The following is a 20,616-nucleotide window of genomic DNA, read 5'->3' as shown; positions in this document are numbered from 1 at the left end:
ATATATATATATATATATATATATATATATATATATATATAAAGTATCCAAGGAGCCAAGGTTCTTTTTTTTCATAATAAAATATTTTCTTTAAAAAAAACAAAAAAAACAAAAAAAGAAAAGAAAAAAAAGGAAAATATAGGGTTTAGCTGAGTAGAGTACGTTAGTGTTTCTAGATATAGTTATTGCAACCAGTCTGCTGGATGGTATCCACATACATGTATCGACTAAACTGAACACACACATACACTGGCAATAATTATTTGACAGTCTAAAACCTGTTGCAGTCTGTGTCCCTTTGGACTATGATTACAACTTTTTGCTCTATTTAGTTTGCATCCAGTCTAACATTACAAATTTATTTGCACATTTTATCACTACAGCAAGTCAACATATTTACTCTTTGCAAATAACCATGAATATTTCTCCATATGGCAGGAATTGAGGTTTATCCCAGAAAATAAAGAGACAAATGCATAACACATCTGACACAATAACATCTGGCTTAGTGTAAATTTCGCTAAGGCAGAAAGGTCAGGACTTCATCTTTTCCCAAGACATCTGGAAGATTCATCTCGGCAGTTCGGATCTGTTCGAGTCACCTTCTTTCAAAGCCTGTAATCTCAGCAGCTTTCACAGAAAGCAAAAACACTGCTCCATGTCTTATCCACAGGTGAAGTGGAAAAGGAGCGAAGACGGCATAAAACTGGATCGAGTGTTTCAGCGTCTGATTTTAACCTCTCACAGACCTCGTTATGCAAGACGTCACCTGAAGCCGTTTCTCATTTTTCCCCATTGCCCCAGGTAAGCCGACGTGTTAACAACAAGGAGTGCGGAGTCAAACGATGCTGACTGTTCCTGCCAACAGACTGAATGACGTCGTGGCTCAGATTTTAATGTCCTGTGATTCTACCATTTTGGCTAATGTTTTCTTGACTCGCAGGATGGTGAGACGGGATGCAGGATTGTGTGCCCAGCACTCTGACATCAGCTTCAGCATGGCCCTCAAGCACTGAGGAAACAGGATCAGTTTAAGCTCATTTATAACTGCCTCACAGTATTTGTAAAGTTTCTCAACAAAAACAAAGCTCAATATCCTAAACAAACACTGAACTTTTACAACAGAAATATTTAAATAGGTTAGATAAAATAGATTCTACACAAGAGAACATGCAAAGCGGCAGAAGAATTGAGTCGCTCCACACTCACCTCATCGCTATTCCACCTGTTAGATACAGTCGGCCGCAGGCCTTTGATACACACTACCTGCAGCATGTCTTCGTATGAAGGGTCTGGAGGGACCATCTCGTAGTACGGCAGCTGGTAGTCCTCGACTATACCTGAGAACAGTAACAGTGCAGTAAGTACAAGAGTGTTCTGCTTTTACAAGCATTTATCCATCTAGGCTAATATTTCTGTTCTACTAAATCAGAGAATCTCTGGTTTTAGCCAGTTTAACCCAGTAATTTAATTACTGGTTCTGTTGTCATTATATGAAGTGCATTCTTCAAAGGTTTTTTGCATGCTTTAATCACTACCTCCTGTGATGCAGCGTCTGGCCATCTCCCATATAACCAGACCATAGCTGTAAATATCAGCCATAATGTAGGCCTGGAAGTGGTTCTTATTCAGGGTCTCATCAAGAACCTCTGGAGCCATGTAGCGGCGGGTTCCCATTCGAGTGCTCAGAGGAATGTCCACTTCATTAGTATCACTGAGGGAGAGCAGAAAAAGAAATCAGTCATGACAAGTAGACAGAAAAAGATATCACAGTAATTACATGTCTGGCAGGAAGACGCTGATTAAAGCTACATTTAAGTTCCAGATCAGTTCTGAATGTTTCCCAATTTATTACCATCATTACCAGGTAAGATGAATACACACTGAGTGCAAGTTGAGGCCAAGTTAAAATGCCAAACAAACAAACAAACAAAATCTCTCAACTCTGATGAGTTGCTTCAAGCTGTGGTTACCAAACGGACCAAACATGAATAAAATTTGCTTGAATTAGCTAACGTTGGCTGCTCACTGGATTATATGTTCCCTCCAAAACAACATCAGACCTAGACCACCCATACTTGTAAATGACTGCGATGTTTTCTTCCTGACAAAGAAAGTTAAATATTTAAAAAGTTGGGCTTCAAGTAATATGAGGCCTGGATCTGTAGGCAGTGATGGTGGTAACAAAAGATTTCTCTTTCTTTCTTTCTTTCATTCATTCATTCATTCATTCATTCATTCATTCATTCATTCATTCATTCATTCATTCATTCATCAATTAAAATGCAAAATGGCACACTTGACCAGATTGAAAATTAAATTGAATTATTATTAAATTGAAATGATTATCTATGCAATTTCATTTAAACATTTTATAACAGAAACTGAATATATGGGTAACTATTTTATTCAAATGAAAAAGCAACTAAAGAACCTGTTGAATTTGACTGCCAGTCCCAAATCAGCAATACAGCAGGTGCCGTTTTTCTTAACGAGGATGTTCTTGCTCTTCAGGTCTCTGTGAGCAATGGCTGGTTTGCCTTGCGTGCCGTATATCTCAGTGTGGAGGTGACAAAGGCCGCAGGCTGCCGAGTAGGCCAGTTTCAACAGAGCCTGTGTGTCAAGGGTGGTAAACTTCAGGTAGTCATACAGAGAGCCATTTTCATGGTAGTCTGTGATCAGGTACAGCTGGGTGGAGGCTCCTGTACCGTTTATATCTGCGGCTATGAAACCTGTGGAGGCAGCATTGAGAGATTAGAAAATGCAAAGTAGAACAAAATAACAACGTCAGCAAGAGTTAAAAAATATTTAGTAATGAGCTCAAAAAAAAAATTAAATAAATAATCTAATCTACATATAGACTATATTTAAAAATGACATATTTTGTGGCCTACTGTGCTGGCAACAGTCTCACCTGATCCAAATCACACATACCCAGTATGTTTTCATGTCTCATAAGTACAGTCTGGTAGATTTCGGTCTCTCTGAACCAGCTGGCCTCTTCGCGAGTGAAGAACACTTTCACTGCCACTTTCTCCCCTCTCCAGCGACCCAGCCACACCTCACCATACCGGCCTTTCCCTATCAGACGCACTGTCTGGATCTGCTTTGCAATAGTGCGCTGCACCTAAAAATGGAAACAGACACCACACAGGATTAAGAACATCATCATTACACAAGACATCAGTTCGATAGATTTATAAACGCAGAGTGCATTTGAAGCTGCTCACCAGCAGGGGGAGCCCAGAACCACTGCCTGAGGTCTGTGACTGGTTGATGAGGTCTTTCAGAGATTCTCCAGCTGGAATGAGGTCTTCATTCTGCTCCAGATCTCTGTGGTAGTGCTGCCTCTCTGTCTGCCACTTATACCTAATCAAGATATACAGAATTTAGTGACAGCGCATGATCTACATTACTAACCACAGTCTCACCAATTAACCACAAACTATGCCTTTCATCCAAAGTGAAACACAACATTCACTATTACTCAGGCACAAAAAGCTTTAAATCGGCAAAACAACTTGCTTCAAAAAAACGGCAGCAGTACTATAATGGGGGCTCCATCTTGAAAGGTGTTGATCAAAAACACATCTTTGTTTTATATGCTTAAGTTCCGATTTGAAAGATGAGCCAAATTAATGAATTAATCAGTTCAAACTTCAGATCAAATTTATTTTCCTGAAATATGTTTTAGCAATTTGGTTTAGAAACACTTTTTTCCCCCCATGTTACAAAACCATGTTGGTTCCAACACAACACAGAAAGCAAAAAACAGAAAATAAAAACATAGATGCAAACAATATAAATGTATGTGATGAGCGACTGGCTAAATTGGTGGAAAGATTCCCAACTTGCTTGCTAAACTCGACCAATGAATATTAAACATTCCTGAAAGCAGGAGCAGCAGCCATTGTATAGGTGGAGGGTGGATGATGATGTCTGCCTGCAACAACTGAAAATTCCATGTACTGATAATAAATATTGCAAGTATATTACAGATGATCAAAATACTAGTTTATCCCAGCAACTATAGTGCTTATTAATAATGCAAAGCACTGCAAATCCCTATCTGGAATGAGACTTGTGCTTTGGGTTGGGTTCAGGTCTCAAATTTAGCAGTACCATTCAGACTTGACTGGGCCAGGCTTTAAGGTCATGGTTTGGGGGGGTCGGTTTTGGTGCTTTAATTTCATGCGTGTGTAGACCTTTAAGCGCTTACATGTTGTATTACTGCATAAAATTTCATGCTAATGAGGCTTAACATGCACAAGACTACTACAACTCACTGTTATGCATTAAAAGTGCACCAACATCACCACTGTGCTCACAATGTTGCTTAATTTTGTATTTAAAAAAAAACTTTCATAAATATTTAATGCACTGTCCTAAAATCTTCACGATTTAAATTTTACTTGACACTGATGTTACAATGCAGACAATGGCTGTTATAATTTCAGAATCTCCCAGATGAACAATTGTAAAACTACCTCTCTGACCTGAGGAGTGTGTACCAGGTGACTGACTTGCCTGTAATAACAGATCACAGTGACGCAGACAAGAGTGCAGCAACACACGGTGACCGATATGAGGAATGCCAGCCAGTGTGGGCTAAAGAATGTCTCTGCAAAAAAAAAAAAAAAAAAAAAGTAAACACAACCAAATTTTCAATAATATTAACTTGGAGCAAAGCCTCTGACACACTTTGGCATAAGTTTATCATCACAAACAAAATTTTCAGACAACATGACAAAGCCATATAACAGTGTTCCTGTGAATTCTCCTGATAACAAAAGCAGGGTAGAAGAATGGAGCAGGGGATGTGCAGTATAGTTCACTTGCCTGCAGGTGTTCGTCCCATGCCGACCCCAGAGGGTTCACTGGTGCTATAGTCAAGATAATGTGATGGGGTGGAATCTCACCTGGGTTTCGAGGAGGCAACTCGGGCTTCAGATCTCGATTACAGAAGTCAGACTGGCAGCATTCGATGGTTCGTCTTGTCTGAGCATACTGTGAATCCTGGGAAATTTAGTTGATTTGCTGTTAAATACTATTCTACATAATACATATTTGACTATGACCGCTGTATGAGTGACTGCCCATCAATAAACCACGCCCCCAATTTTACCTTGCACTGAAAATGTGAGCCTTCATACTTCATGCAGCCAGAGCTTAAGAAAACATCACCATTTTCATCCTCTTCAATAATGGCAAAACACTGGCCATTTGTCCTGCAACATTAATGGATGATAAAACGGAAAAGATTTAGATCTTTCAAAAGTGAATGTTTGGTTACATGTTTGAATGTTTGTTTCTTTCACACAAACACACATAGCTCTGAGGTGGTCACTCACAGGCACGTGTTGTTCTTGGCATCCTCCGGGCAGTGGCCAGAGCAGTAGCAGCTAAGGAAGCGTGTAGCGTCCTCGGGCTCCACAGTTGTATCGGCCCCTGGCCTTCTGGAGTCAGGGCTATGCTTCGCACCCGTTCCCTGCAGCACATGATCTGGATTCTGTCCAGCTGCTGGAACAAAAGAGGAGAAAACACTTTATACTGACCACAGAAACAACAGTAATCCTTACCTGTAATAACATCACAGTGACGCAGATGAAAGTGCAACACAGAGCACGTAAAAAGCAGGTGTAATTAAAGGCAACCAAAAGGTTTTTATACAACAGTCCTTCAAACAGCACAAAGGTTTCTAGCTGTGATGTTAACAGCATAGTCTTCTCACAACTGGATCATTCTGATGAGCACCAGCTTCTAAGTAACAACTGCTTTGCAGCTCATTTTAGTACATTTCTACTTCACCACATACAGAAAAAGAAAATGACATTTGCTGGATATTTGATTTTCTCTCCTTGTAAAACAAAAAAAAAAAAATTACAAAAATATCAAACCGTAGAACCATCTACAGCACGTTCTCCTTCAATCTGAGGAACGCTTTAATCACGCAAATAGTTCGAGTTCATGGTCCTATACAGAACCATTTTCTCTGCTAGAGAACCCATGAAGAACCATCATTTTTAAGAGTATAGGTCAATACCTGCTACTGTATACTATATTATTCCAGGTCCTATAATGGGGCAGGTCATTGATGATCCAATCCAATTGCGATGGTCCGATGGAAAAGACACATGGGTACGTTCCAGTGCTGCGCTCCACCACACCAATCAGGAACATGTTTAGGAGCTCGCTTTGATGTAGTCAAATTTTGATTTTTAGGGCATAAAATCCTCAACAGACTGGAATAAAGACTGCACACTGACCTGCAGTTAAATAACAGCTCCTTAAGGGGTTGCGGTGGTTGTAATTAGACTACAATGCAAAGCTCCATAGGATATGACATCATTTAATCACATCCATCTCTACACCAGTGGCTGGAAAAGTCATATTTTGTTGAACTCCTGTTCATTTTCTCTTCTCCTCCACACTTATTTGCCCTGTTTTAAGGTGGTAGTTCTTCAAACACATGCAAACAGGATGTGTGTGTGTGTGTGGCTGTTGCGAGTTCTTCATCTGAAGCATGACTTTATGCCAGTCCTTCTAGTCCAGACTTGTTCATAAGACAGCTAATCACTCCCCAAGCCGCTGTGTGAGGAACTCAGAGGCTCAGCAACATGGCGCTCTGGTTATCAGACGAATTCCACTCTCAGATCTCATTACCAGCTTGTTTTCTCTTATTCTGCTTTGCCCATCCATGGGCTGCTGCTACTGATCTGGAATTCTGGCTGGATTCTACTCTTAGGGCTAATTCTATTAGGGCTCAGTAATTAAATTGTGACTGGGGGAGATAAAGGAGCCTCTGTTGCACTTCGGCTCACTTTATAATTCACTTTATACTGTGCACACTAAGAATTGAGGGTTCTATTGAAGTTCAACAGACTGCACTCTGGCTTTGCATGCCACCATGCAAAACACACTTCAAACACAAAATGCAACTTGTTCAACTATGCAAACAGAAGCTAGTTATGAAGCAAGTGCCGTTTGTGAATTACAAATTGAACCAGGAGCTCTGAAATTAAGCAGTACATTTTTTTAAGCCGTCTTTATAAAATATCAAATCAAATTTATTTGTGTAGCGCTTTTTACAACGGATGTTGTCACAAAGCAGCTTCACAGAATTCCAGAAAAGACAAAGTTTTAACAAGAATGTAAAAAAAACCCTGCCCTGGCGGGCAAGCCAGGGGCAACAGTGGCAAGGAAAAACTCCTTCAGAACTGAGGAAGAAACCTTGGGAGGAACCAGGCTCACCAGGGGGGACCCATCCTCGTCTGGTCAAACTACCTACAAGTGATTATACTACTAATATTAATAGCAGTAGTATTAGTAGTAGTAATAGCTAGGAGTCTATGAAAACAGTGTAGGTTAGGCAGCTAGTCCAAGGTAGGTGGTTGGTAGCTGGGGAGCTCTAAAATAGGCTGTAGAGAGACCATATCGTCCTACCCATTTACATTACCGCCTGGTTTTAGTGCGCAGTGAGGCACGTTTTCAAAGCTTGTATAGCAGTTTCTCAGCACTTGCCTGGTTGAGTGGTACTCGAACATGCAGCATACCATTTCAAAGGAAACAGTTTACTGTACACTGCCTGTAGACAGACGGAACATTTTCATACAAATGTGAGCAATTTTTGCAAATTGCAAATATCACAGGAGTTCTTACTTTAGGACTTTAAGGTGGAAAAGTTAGAATATCGCTAAAGCTGAAATGCAAAAAAGGGTGATGGAAAAGGATTTTCTGAATGAATGTTGACTGGAAACGTCTGGCCCTACCGATGGTCCAATCATTCACCATAAAGTTTAAAGTTGCGTCATACATTCTGAAATGCTTAATCTAAAGCCTGCTTGAAAAACAGTTCCGCATAATGCGCTCCCAGAGTGGTCTGGTGCGTTTGTGTTCCTGGACACAGGGTGGATGTCATTGGGATCTGACAGAGACTTCAGCCCTCATTAGCTGGGCCACTGCTCGTCCTGCGCAATGTCTTTGAGCTGCAAACACAACCATAAAAAGATGGCAAATAGTAAACAGTAAATATAAAGATAATTCTACCTAAAGCAAATGGAAATCCAGCTTTTGTCTGTACAACAGACAGAGGGCTGCATTCTACAGAATTTCTAGGTACAATAAACTTGGTGCCAATGTAAGATATCACTACATGTACACCCTAAAAATTTTATTATATTTATGTATGGGGATCTTGGTGCCCTGCTGTGGTGTAAAATAATCCCCCCACCCCGAAGTAAATGACTTAGTCACTGGGGGCTGTTATAGGAGTAAGGATGGCTTAGCATGGTAAAATTTTCATTCAATTCAGTTGCTTGAAACATACATGAAAATAAACAAGTTGCGTAATTTCACCTGAAACTTGGTCTCAACTTTGTGACACACGTTTCATGAAACAGCCAGTCAAAATGGCAATAACACCCCGACTGACCAAACATTAGTAGTTTTATATGAAGATGATAAAAGGTGCTCCAAAAAAAAATGTGAATTGCACCTTGTGGATGACTTTATAGTGAAAGTGACACAATGTATCAAGATATGTGAGCTAGTGGAGTAACTAAATGTGTTAAATTGCTTTACATAATTGTCAAGTTGGAAGGAAATTATGTTGCAGGAAGCTCATTGCACATTTAATTGTGTAAAGCCAGTGTAACTAGCCAATGGGCACATTATATCATCAGGGCTTGGTGATAAATTATGATAAAGTAATATGCAATAAACTATGTGATGGGAGGAGAAAAACACCAGACAGGGTTTATTATTTAAGCTTTTTTGACTTTTTTTATTTTTTAGTTTTTTATTTAAAAACTTATAACGAATAACGCCCCCCCTTTGGTCTCTTGATCAGTTCATGTAAAGATATTGTTATATAAATCAACCTATACAGCTGAACACTTCAAAAAGACAAACAAAAAAGATCTACAACTGTACGAATAACAGGGTGGGGAAAACTCCCTAAGAAATTATGACCTAATGGAAGCAAAGCAGTTATACAGACTGATAAAATGTGGTCTAATCACAAAGTGGTGAGACTTTGCCTTTGAAGTGTACTCTCTATCACACAGGGAAAAGAGCAACAAGACTACAAACTTAACTGTAATGAAGCATTCAGCACAGTGCTCTGCTGGGACCAGGAAAGACTCCATGGTCCTGGGTATCAAACCTCTCAGAGGAAGAATGCTGCTCTGCCATATATGGAAGGTGTACACTTAGAATACTTTGTACATGTAGGCCCATCCCTCTCAGCACACCAACTCCATTGCATACAGCCTCCCATTTCACAGTACCATGACGTAAAACACAGAAGGACAGTTAGGTTGTCTAGACTTAATACAACTACTCAGGAAATGTAAATGAGGTCATTTTTGTAATCGAGCTAACCGATAACCCTTGCACAAGTGGTGGCACAGCCTTGAACCCAGGCTGAGAAAAACCGGCCCCCTGATGACGACTGATGACTTCAGGACTGAGCATGAAGCCTGGGTGGAAAGTTAGAGTAAGGAAAGCCCTGGAAGGGGATCAAACAAGTCAGGCCTCAAATAGAAACCAGAAAGGCCTCCCACTCTCCTTTGCTTCCTTGGACTCCCACTCAGTGCTTTCTGACCCTCCCTTTGGGGCCTGTAAGTCATGACCCAAAAGTGCCCGAAAGCGAAAAACTATATTTCATGCAGGTCATTAAGACGAGAGCAACGTTAACAATGATGACAACACGCTACGTCCTACTGTCAACATCTGGATGGACTGCACTCAGACAAAGTCAGCACCTTTCCAGCTCTTCAAATTAACAGTGAGGACGTCTAGCTTAGTCCCAGTTACTGGCCTGTGATTGGCCGAGGGCCATGACAGACAGAGATGAATGCCTGTCAGGCTGCCAGGAAACATCTGAGCTCCCAGCCCCCTATCCACATGTGTGCTTCATTCTGCCTGCAGTCACAGTGGAGTCTGAGGTCTGGCAAAGCACACTCCCCCCATAATGAGCCTCTCCACATACTGCCAGATATACACACTCTCTCACTCACACACACACACACACACACACACACACACTACTGCTGCTGTTTTCTTAAAGAGAAATGGGGCAAAAGGAGGCTTGTCTCATTGCTTCAGTGCATCAGAAAAACAAAGCAAAGGGGGTCCATGAGTGCTCTAAACTCATCTGTGATTGCATGACAAGTATTTATAAACACAGTGCACTGATTTCATATACTGAAAATTGCAAACATGTTTTAATAAATCTTGAGATGATGAACATTTGATTCAGTGTCATAATCAACACCTTCTCTATTTGCATATTTATACATATAGGCTTAAGTGTAGGACCACCACTATCAAAGACTTTGGAATTAATCTACCAATTATTTTAATGAATAACCAGAAATGAAAAAAGTCAAACAATAAAACACATCTACTGGTTCTAATGTGCGTTTTATCTCACAAAAACAACAGAAAATCTTCTAAATAAGTCTGGCTATATAGGAAACTTATATGAAACCTATATGAAAACTTATTTTTTCTATTATGGACTGCATCTAAAATGGTGCGTATGCTGGACACGTCCCAATCTACAAGAAAAACAACAGAGTGCCACAGCCTCTTCGCTGAAGGTGCAAAAGGAGCAATTCTGCAGGTATTTCCACAGTGGGGGGAATTCAAAGATTTGCTTCTGCCTGTTGCTCCTCTTATTAAAAAGGAGCCAATGAACTCCAGGTAAGTACAGTTGCTGTAATATATTCACCATCGTTCGTACACGTTCCACTATATATGACAATTTCTTTTAGTCAGCGTTTAAGCTGCAACCATGACAACCGAGCTCTAAATGGTCAGTCTGACTTTAATACTCCGATGAAAAATGTAGGCAGTGTCGCAGTCGGTCAGTTTTAGACTCTCTGTGAAAGCTGGCATTAATACATGCACGCTCATTTTTGAAACTTGACAGCCATTTTTTTGGTCCACAATCTGACTCTGTAAATATGCCTTAAATCCCTGCAGTCAAAATGTCTATTTTCATCTAGCATTTGAACGATCAGCCGAGTCTTGATCACATATTTGGGCTGAAAATGGGCAGATATTAATACAAGCCAATTGATCATTCCATCTCTAGAATATTTACCAGCTACAGCACAAAACTTTGAGGCAAGTTACAATATTGCATCAAGAGTTCTGGCACTGGTCCAAAAAGATGCACTCCTCTGTATGTCTACTACTGGCTTCATTATGCTGATATACAGTTAAATTTCCACTACGGACATATCATCAAATAATGGCTCAACATGCTGAACCTCGAAAGGGCAAGCTGGACATTTCACAGCATGTTTCTGTCTGGTAACATCAGATGCCCCTCACTTTGAGTTTGTGATGTGCTGCTGTAGAAAATTATACTTGTCACTTTTGCATGTACATACCCTGCCATATATATACACAGCAAGAAATGCAGCTTATAGGCTGAATCTTTTCACTGTGAAGGAAGAGTTTCTAAAAGGCCTCTCTCCTTTTCTGAAATATGGCACATTACCGTAATATTTCCTGTATATACAATTCCTGGTACAGCAAATTATTTCTGTAATCAATTTATGTGAATATATTTTAGATGAATCAAATAATCTAAAAGCCTGTGTCTCAGACAATGGGTAATTTTTTTATTTCTGCACATCAATGTTTGTTATTTGTCTAAGACTAAGACTACAAGTGTAACTAAGCTACGATTATGTGAATAAGTTAAGTGATACTTTTTTTAATCCCACAACGGGGAATTTCCACCTCCGCATTTAACCCATCCATCGAGTGAAACACCACATACACACTAGTGAGCACACACACTAGGGGGCAGTGAGCACACTTGCCCAGAGCGGTGGGCAGCCCTATACACGGCGCCCAGGGAGCAATTGGGGGTTAGGTGTCTTGCTCAAGGACACCTCAGTCATGGACTGTCGGTGCTGGGGATCGAACCGGCAACCTTCTGGTCACAGGGCCGGTTCCTTAACCTCCAGCCCACGACTGCCCCAGACAGTTAATAAGACCGTTCCATTGTCATGGCCCAACTAAGATCTTAGATAGGGCTGGGAACAGTTTATTAACAATGGCCATAACATCTGTAAGAGGAATTTACCATTTATCACTCTCTAATCCATTTGGAATTACAGTCCTGATTTCACATGCTGCAGTGAGCTGCATGGAGTAAGCTCAGTCAGCTCACTAGGAAAACACCATCAGACACAGGATTATTCATTCTTAATTTTAGTTTGTTAGTTGGTCACAAGGACTTTTCAAACCGAGTCAATTTAACAGACGAAAAGAGTGATTCTTAACAGACTAAATACACGACATCAAATCAGACATGCTTTTGATCTCTAGCAAACACTCTGAATACGGCAGAACTGGATCCACTGAGTAGCATCAGAGCTGAAGTAATCAGTTTTTAGCCTGTGTGACTCAAAACAACCCAGACACTTGTTATTAGTGCATTCCAGAAAAAAGGACCAGAACCACAGATTCTCATGGAAGCTCTACAGAGCTGATGCAGGCCCTACAGCAGATAGCCTTTTAAATTAGAATAGAGGAAAAAAACAAAACTCTCTCTCATACTCTCAGAAATGTAGTCCAAGTTTCGGATTTTAATATCGTTTTCCAAATTGACTTGACTTTTATTTTTTGTTGTTGGACCCTTCTTCTTTCGGCTGCTCCCTTTAGGGGTCGCCACAGCGGATCATCTGCCTCCATCCTGCCCTATCCACTGCCTCCTCTACTTTTACACCAACCATCTCCATGTCCGCCTTCACTACATCCATAAACCTTCTCTGAGGTCTACCTCTTCTCCTTCTACCCGGCAGCTCCATCTCCAACATTCTTTGCCCAATATATCCACTATTCCTCCTCAACACATGTCCAAACCATCTCAACCTGGCCTCTCTGGCTTTATCTCCAAACGGCTCCACCTTCACCGTCCCTCTGATCTGCTCATTTCTAATCTTGTCCAGCCTCGTCACTCCCAACGAAAATCTCAGCATCTTCATCTCCGCCACCTCCAGCTCAGCCTCCTGTCTTTTAGACAGAGCCACAGTCTCTTTGTTGTTGGACGCAAACACAGTTAAATATTTCGTCTTCCCTTTGCCCATTTTTTCCTGATTTTTACTTCTCTTACAGTTGTTTTTCCTTATTCTGTTGTTTAATGAGTGATGTAGGTCTGAAGTGAGGTAGGTGTGAAAACATCCTTACGGACTACTCCATCTAAGGAGCAGGGGACTATGTGCTGGCAACTTCAGCAAGCTCAGCCATCATTCTGACCTGAAGCATTTCCCTTTCAAACTTGAAAATAATGGCAGACAAAGCATTTTATAAGCCCTAACAGAAAAACACTTTAAACTGCAACTGCAATTTCAACAAAGTGTTCTTTACATCAGTTAATTCTGCACTAGCTAGCTTCTAACAGCTCAAGACCTGCCCTAGTTTTCCAAAAATAATTATATAACTACCACAGGGCTTGGAAAATAGTGATTTAAGCAAAGTGATCCATTTTAATAAATGTGGCTAATATAAAGAAATGTATTATTTCTAAATAACAAACTGTGTGCAGCTGCCTGACGGTGAGCATTCAGTGATACGAATGAACAGCTATCTTGACCTTTACTACACTCCAGTAGGACAAACTGTTAACCATTAACTGTGCGTGAGAAATTGTTCATTAGCCTACAGAGCTCACCCTGATGTAATAACAAAAACAGTGAAATGACTGCAGCTAACAAGAGGGCTTTCCTCCTTTTCCCCATTGTGACCCTGCATTATCCTCATGATTAAGTTTCAGGGTTTTAAAGATCTGCCTGAAATTTCACCTGAGCCATTTCTGAGGAGTTGGGGGAAAATGGGTACATCATAGTAGTGCAACCCAACAAAAAGTTTAGCAGCTAGTTTAGCAGCTTTCTGTCAACCTGGGCTGGATTTCACTCCCTCTGTAGTTCTTGACATGTCTTTTGGGTAAAAGTAACATTATAAGACTGTCTCAACTGTTAAGACTCCAATGCTGAAACTGGGTGAGACAAAGGCTCGCAGGAACAACGTTACCTAGCAGCAGCTCCTTTACAAGATGCTGCTACAGCAACTCCTCATTAAAACGTCAGACACTTGAACAACAAACAAATAACGGAGCGACACAGACCAATTAACAAGCATGGGTGTTCTGTCCGAATTCTTAGGGAGACAACACGCCAATATCTCAGCCAAAAGGTGAGGTGTTAAAAGACGCCATGGCAGGATCAAAAGGTCCCTTATTAATTAAGCTGTTCTTGGAATGTGTCCTGCTTTTATTCATCCTGAAGAGAGCAAGTGAAACCACTGAGAGTGAGTGTTTCCTGAGAACAATGGCCTGGAAGAGTCTATACCCTGGAGCGAGTCTGACAGTGTTAAACAGGAAATAGTCTATGTGCAAAAAAAGGAAGAGGGAGCAGCAACAATCAGTCCAACAGCTTCCTGAAGTGGTGCTGGTCTGGGGGACTTCAGAGAAAGCATCGGTCTAGGAGTCACTGAACAGGACTCGGGACAGTCTCGGAAATAAACAAGGACAGCAAATTAACACTGCACTGGACATTTTTACCCATTAAAACCTAAACACAGAGACAAAAATGCCCCCAAATAATATGGAAGAGGGACGGAACTCCACAACTGTACTAATAAAACGGTCACTGGTTTTGCTCATCCATACATAAAACGGAGCACTACTGTTGCAACTAAGATTGCTAGGTTGTATTCTCATCAAGAGACATTGATTTTTTTTTTTACCTTGGTATGTATTCCCATTTGTGTTTAAAATGAATTTTAGGCAAAAACCTCACCTTAAAAATGTATCTTACACCCTCACAGTCACTTTCAAGGCAGGGCAATTAAATAAAAAGAATAGTATTAAATTCAAAGTAAGACCAGCTTACGCCAAACGTGTACGATCTAAACGAAATCAAGCCAACGCTGAACATGCTGTTGTAATTACACTTAAAAAGAACTCTGCAACTCTGCACCGCGATGCAGGCTGGAACAGGATACCATGCTGACCAGTCACACAGTGGAACAGACGATGCAGTGATTAGGAGTTTCACATCATTTTGGCCAAAAAGATGCAGTTAGATCCAGCCACACAAGCTGATTGGTTGAGAGGCGTTCTATCCATGCTGATTTTTCGCATCATAGGTTTTTCACCAACACCATCACACCGCTAAGACGCTGTTGCTAAGCAACGAGTTTGACAGCTGTAGGAGACGCTCAATCTACTTGAACGTTTTTACTTCTTACTTTGAACAGAAAGAGAAAATGGATACTTTTAAGATCACATTTGACCAACAGCCGATTTGATCAGGTGAGTCTACACTAAATTCCCCAGACTGTCTGTCGGTCTGTGTGGAGCCGGGGAACGAACTGCTGGCTGTGCAGCAACTGGGCGGAGCTCGTTACCCTGACTTAGCAACGAGCCGCTTGTTAAGGAACTACAATTAGGCGGAAGGAACTGCCAAAAATAAAATACATTAAATGACACATTCACGGACCAATTCATTTATTTCTTACTTTATTTAGCTGTTGTAAAAGAGCAAGAGAACTCTCGAGTTTGTGTGTTATCACTATAAATCACAGCCATGATATTTCACGATAACACACTCCCTCTCGTGTTCTACTGCTTAACTGAAGGTTACTGAAACGAATAATGAATTATTCAGATTATGAACGACTACATTACCAAAATACTGTTATGTACTGTAGCTATTAACTTTTAAATTGAGTTTGTGGTTGTTTGATGCATTTTTTTTATGCAACAATGAAGAAAATCAATGAGTAACATTCAAGAATTCATTGTTTTAATAAACTTTCCTGCTAATACAAAACACAAAAAAATAAAACTCCTATGCATTTCTCCTGTCAAAATTTATAACCAATCTCTTGGGGTCAGTAGCATCATGTGATCTGGAGAGTCCTAACTAGCTGGTGGTGAAATAAAAAAAAATAAAATAAAATAATAATTATATCCAATGATGTGCAAAATAGCAGCAATAAAATAAAATCTTTCCCCTTTAATCAAGTAAAGAAAATAAAATGAACCTAAACATTAACTTTAATGTTAGATTTAAACAGTGCAGTCTGTGCTCTGCTGTCTGTCCAAACTCTGTTGGAAAATTTAGTAAAGTTGCAATCACAGATTTTTATTGAAATGGAGGGAAGGCAGTATCTCTCCATATCTTTGAGAGTCTGAATATTCACTGCTGCAGAGGAGACGCGCTCTGATGGAGTGGAGGGGAAAGTGACGAATGTTTGTGGCAAACTGCTCTATAAAGAGGTCAATTTGAACGATTTCGTTCAAACGCTTCATTTCAACAGTCACCCTTGGTCCAGCTGCCCCGAGTGTTCAGACTACTTCCTTTAACCGTCAGCGAATGGTGGCAAAAGTTTGCGCAAAGCAGAAAACTCTTTGCAAACGCTCTGTGTTCAGGAGTCTGACCACACCGGCGGCCTCGACGTTAAGATGATGCCGTGTTTAAAAGTGTAAATGTTATCCGGAAAGTGAACAGGGTCGCTGTGAATAAGTTACTTAACTAGCTCGCTGGCACAACTATCGCTGCGTCCCAAACCGCACACTTCAGTACTTCACACTCCACACTAACGAGTGCACTTCTAATGCTATATGTGCTGTTTCACAAACCATTTAGGTTGCTAGTATGCGGTTTGGGACGTGGCGCATCTTATCGAGATGAATCTTCTTCATCCAGTGAGCTGACAGGTTTCCAGTTCAGGTACTTCAGGTGTGCTCTCATGCCAACTAAGGCCGGTTTTACAAATAGCACAGCTACAACCTTTTTTCCAACATTTTGTTCTATAGGCTGCCATCGCGCTGTTGTTAAGCCTCCAGTAAGCGGTAACGTCAAAACATTCCTAGTGAGCGCGAGAAACATGTAATGACGTCGCCAACTAATCGGCCACTAAATTAGTTGCAGACTAATTTGGGGGTTGATTTTAGTCGACTAAGTCGAATAATCGCTGCACCCCTAAACAGCACAGATACTGAAATCTGCTTTTCAGTTATTTCTGCACATCTCACATATTGTTCAGATGCAAGCATTCACGAGGTTTGGAGACTCCTCCCTGCAGCCGCTTCAGAGGAGTTTATGGTGCAGAATGAGAGGACTGGCTCGGGTGCGCCTTCCTGGGAGCAGTAGCACAGCAAGCCCTTTTTATTGACCTCTGGCAAACAACGATATCAGTTTCCCCGCACACCACAGTCCACATTATATATAATAAAAAACAAAAAAAAAAACACTGAGGCATTAAAACCACAACCATATCTCGTTCCTGTATCCCTATGACAACAAAGCTACATTAAAAAGGGAAAAAAGACACAAAGTAACAAAAGGACTCTGGTTTCAGACGCAAAGTCAATGTGAAATTTGAACTGAGTCTAAAACTGAATCATTTAATTGGCGACTATTTGGCTAAAGCTTTTACAATCATGCAATAACAAAACAGTAAATGGACCCAATGTTATTCGATTATATTTACCAAAGTGACAGTAGACTACTGAACTTTTTATGTGTCAAGGCAGCAAATTTGATCATAATTACACAGCTATATTTTGAAGACACTAAAAAAAGTGTAGTTATTATAGTGTTGGGGGAACAACAACAACCACAACAACCACAACAACAACAACAACATTTCATAACAGTCAGTGACCATCTCAGTCAGTAAGTTATTCTGACAGTCTATATTTAGTCCAGTTTATTGATTAATAGTTCCTGAGTACATGTTTATAAAATAAATCATACAAATGAAAAACAGGACATCAGCCTTACCTTCAGCTGTAGGACACAGAAGAATGCAGACTCCAGCCAGAACGACTGTGAAGAAATGAAACCGGGTCATTCTCAAACAGCAACTCTGGGTAAAAGCACTAGGGCTAGCAGGGTTGTCTGACTCCTGGAGATGTCCGAAATGTGGCTTGAGAACTGAAAGAGGGTGTCTTGGACAGAAGACTGGAGAGGACGAGTGAAAAGGTTGTGACGGCACTAGAAACTCAGAGCTTTGTCCTCACAAGGTCCTCTATTCCACGGCACTAAAGAGGAAGACGAAAAGGGATATCAGGGATATGCAATGAATCAAATACGCATACGGTTCTCTTTCAAGGTCAAACAATACATTACTTCTTTACTGCTTATTGCATAGAATCCTGGTGATCACTCAAGATTACAAAACTGGTAATGTTCTTTTCCAGAACATCATTTAGGTGACCCTGATAGAGTTAAAAAAAAAAAAAAAAAAGATAAAAAAATTTTATATTTATATAAAGAGTATAATTAGAATTGCCAGGAAAAAACAAAGGATAAAGAAAAATACATAACGTGGACATAACATTTACAATGTCGTCACTAATCGTTATACAAACACAGCAGACAAAAAAAAAAAAAAAAAAAAAAAAAAAAAAAAATAAAAAATATCTGTAATAAAAGAACAAATAATAATAATTAAATATTAAAGCATAGAAGACACTGAAAAAAAACTATATAAAAACTATAACCAAAACAAAAAACAAAATAATTTAGTAGAAAGAAAATCTAATAAAACAACAGAATAAGCAGTTAGAAATTTAAACTTTTAAATGTCCTGTAATAAATTCCAGCTCTCTGGTGCACCGGAGCTATAAGGAGAATACTGTCATGATGCTGCATGAACAGCCTTTCACACCAAAGGAGTTTAAAAACTTGCCTAGTCCCATCCATCATAAAGTTCATCATGTTATAAAGCGAGTCTTCGTGTGCACCACACTTAAATGACGAAGGCAGTAAAGTCCACCAAGTCATATTGTAACAGACACATTGTTCAGAAGTTTGGAACCACTTGATCATTTTATTATTATTATTATTTATTTACTATTTTCAAAATATGAGAAGTTCTGTAAATAACTTTTATTATAACTTTATTCTTGATGCTACACAGCTTTTTCTGTCATTATCTATTGCAATGCTCATCAAGCATAATGCTTTTCACTCATTTCTACACATTACTTGAAACCTTTGTCTGTACCGGCATCATATTCACCTCATTTTACACTTTCACATTTGTACCTACAACAAATCTTATATTAATGAAAAACAGTGATTCCAAACTTCTGACCAGCAGTGTACACCAGGATACGATGATTGGCTTGTATCTGAAACATGCTGCCTTTCTCTGTGAGTGAATCCACAGTCGGCTCTGTTCGTCCAGATGACACAGACTGCCCTGGGATTATGGCTTCTTTAAACAAAAATGAAAGAATGTATAACTCAAACCACAATATACTCTTAATCCCTTCTCTTCACTACTTGCAACTTGGGAGTACTTGGCATCTTGACGAACACCTTTACTGAAACAAAAGGAGATTAACAGATACACCATCACTGATGGAAGATCTCTGGAAGGTAAGGTGCTGGATGACTCACTCAGTCTTTTTCTCTTATTTTGTAATGCTGATCATCACTGCCTCTTGTGTTTTTCCCCCATTTTTTTCAGATTTGACCAGACAACCCCCATCAGACTGGTGCTATTCTTGAATACCGTAACATGCCCAAATTATTTGTTGAAGGATGTTCCACAATTACCCGCACTGGCCCTATCCAGCGTTAATAACATGATGTGTCTGTTCGATTGTAGGCTTGTAGGTCTCTCCGCAATTAGTGGCTCAGAGCAGAGCCTCTGCCGAAGCGGGGGTGGGGGGCAAATTAGTGGCAGTGTGGGCTGGTGTCTGTCACTTTTGATTTGCCCGAGGGGGACAAAGAGCCCCGACCTGTGCCCCACTTTTCACACATCCCTGACTGGATAACAAGTGAACAAAGTGGGCCTCCTCAAGGCAAAGGCCCAAGACAGCCATTGAGGCACCTTCACAAAAGGGCCAAGTAACATGACTTTGTGGGTCCAAGTGTGTGCTGCTTTGCTGAAACAACAGATTACCATCAGGGAGTTTTCAACAAGACTGCGGAGAAGCTCCAGACCTCAAAGACTGTTTAACAACCTCTCACTTTCCAATGTCCTTTAGCCATGTGGTGGCCCAAGAACATCAGAAACATCGACCACTGACACAGACCCATCCATCCTCTGCTGTTGTGAGGCTGGAAAGATTTTACAGAATGTTGGCCAAAAATACCAACAAATTAAATTCTGATGGAGATCAAAGCACCTACATAATTTAAAAATTTCCAAGAAAGCTTGTCCATGTTGTTGTAGCTATTCATAACCACACTGGTTGGAAAAAAAAAAAAAACACACTAACATTAGTTAAATTCCTCCAGAGTCAATGACTCTGACTGATTATACTGTTACTAAATCTGTCACTGAATTTCACTTTTTCTTGGTTGTTAATCTTTCCACAACCTCTTTACAAACTCGTGTGAGAAAAAAAAAGAATTTAAACCTGATGAAAAGATTCTGCCAAATAAGTAAGTAAATAAAATGGATAATATTATAAATCTTGGCAAATCTGCTAAAAAGAATTCAGTCTTCAACTGAATTTTTCACATTGTCCACAGCCAACAAACAGTTCTTCCCAGCCTCTTCCTCAATCACAACCCTCCATCAAGGCTGCCTTTGGCAACTCCACTAAGCACGACGGAGACAGCC

At 40.2% G+C, this 20,616-nt stretch overlaps 1 protein-coding gene across 5 annotated transcripts in view; it reads right to left on the bottom strand.

The window, feature by feature from the left end:
* Window positions 1-60: 60 nt before the first annotated feature.
* Window positions 61-20,616, bottom strand: part of bmpr1aa (bone morphogenetic protein receptor, type IAa) — a 36,335-nt gene continuing 15,779 nt past the window's right edge. For 4 of the 5 annotated variants that reach the window (XM_017715864.2, XM_017715865.2, XM_017715867.2 and 1 more), the window contains exons 3-13: window positions 17,817-18,076; window positions 5,352-5,520; window positions 5,126-5,228; window positions 4,920-5,016; window positions 4,528-4,621; window positions 3,231-3,369; window positions 2,935-3,127; window positions 2,435-2,732; window positions 1,539-1,714; window positions 1,210-1,340; window positions 61-1,012 (exon numbers count right to left, since the gene is read on the bottom strand). In XM_017715864.2, the coding sequence (XP_017571353.1) occupies window positions 887-1,012; window positions 1,210-1,340; window positions 1,539-1,714; window positions 2,435-2,732; window positions 2,935-3,127; window positions 3,231-3,369; window positions 4,528-4,621; window positions 4,920-5,016; window positions 5,126-5,228; window positions 5,352-5,520; window positions 17,817-17,886 (1,596 nt within the window). In that variant the 5' untranslated portion in view covers window positions 17,887-18,076 and the 3' untranslated portion in view covers window positions 61-886. The remainder of the gene's footprint in view (window positions 1,013-1,209; window positions 1,341-1,538; window positions 1,715-2,434; window positions 2,733-2,934; window positions 3,128-3,230; window positions 3,370-4,527; window positions 4,622-4,919; window positions 5,017-5,125; window positions 5,229-5,351; window positions 5,521-17,816; window positions 18,077-20,616) is intronic. The other variant, XM_017715870.2, reaches the window with a different exon arrangement.

Source organism: Pygocentrus nattereri, chromosome 5 (assembly GCF_015220715.1).
Source record: "Pygocentrus nattereri isolate fPygNat1 chromosome 5, fPygNat1.pri, whole genome shotgun sequence".
NCBI classification, from domain to species: domain Eukaryota; kingdom Metazoa; phylum Chordata; class Actinopteri; order Characiformes; family Serrasalmidae; genus Pygocentrus; species Pygocentrus nattereri.
The sequence above is the reverse complement of the archived record's forward strand: the minus strand, read 5'-3'. Positions and strand labels throughout refer to the sequence as shown.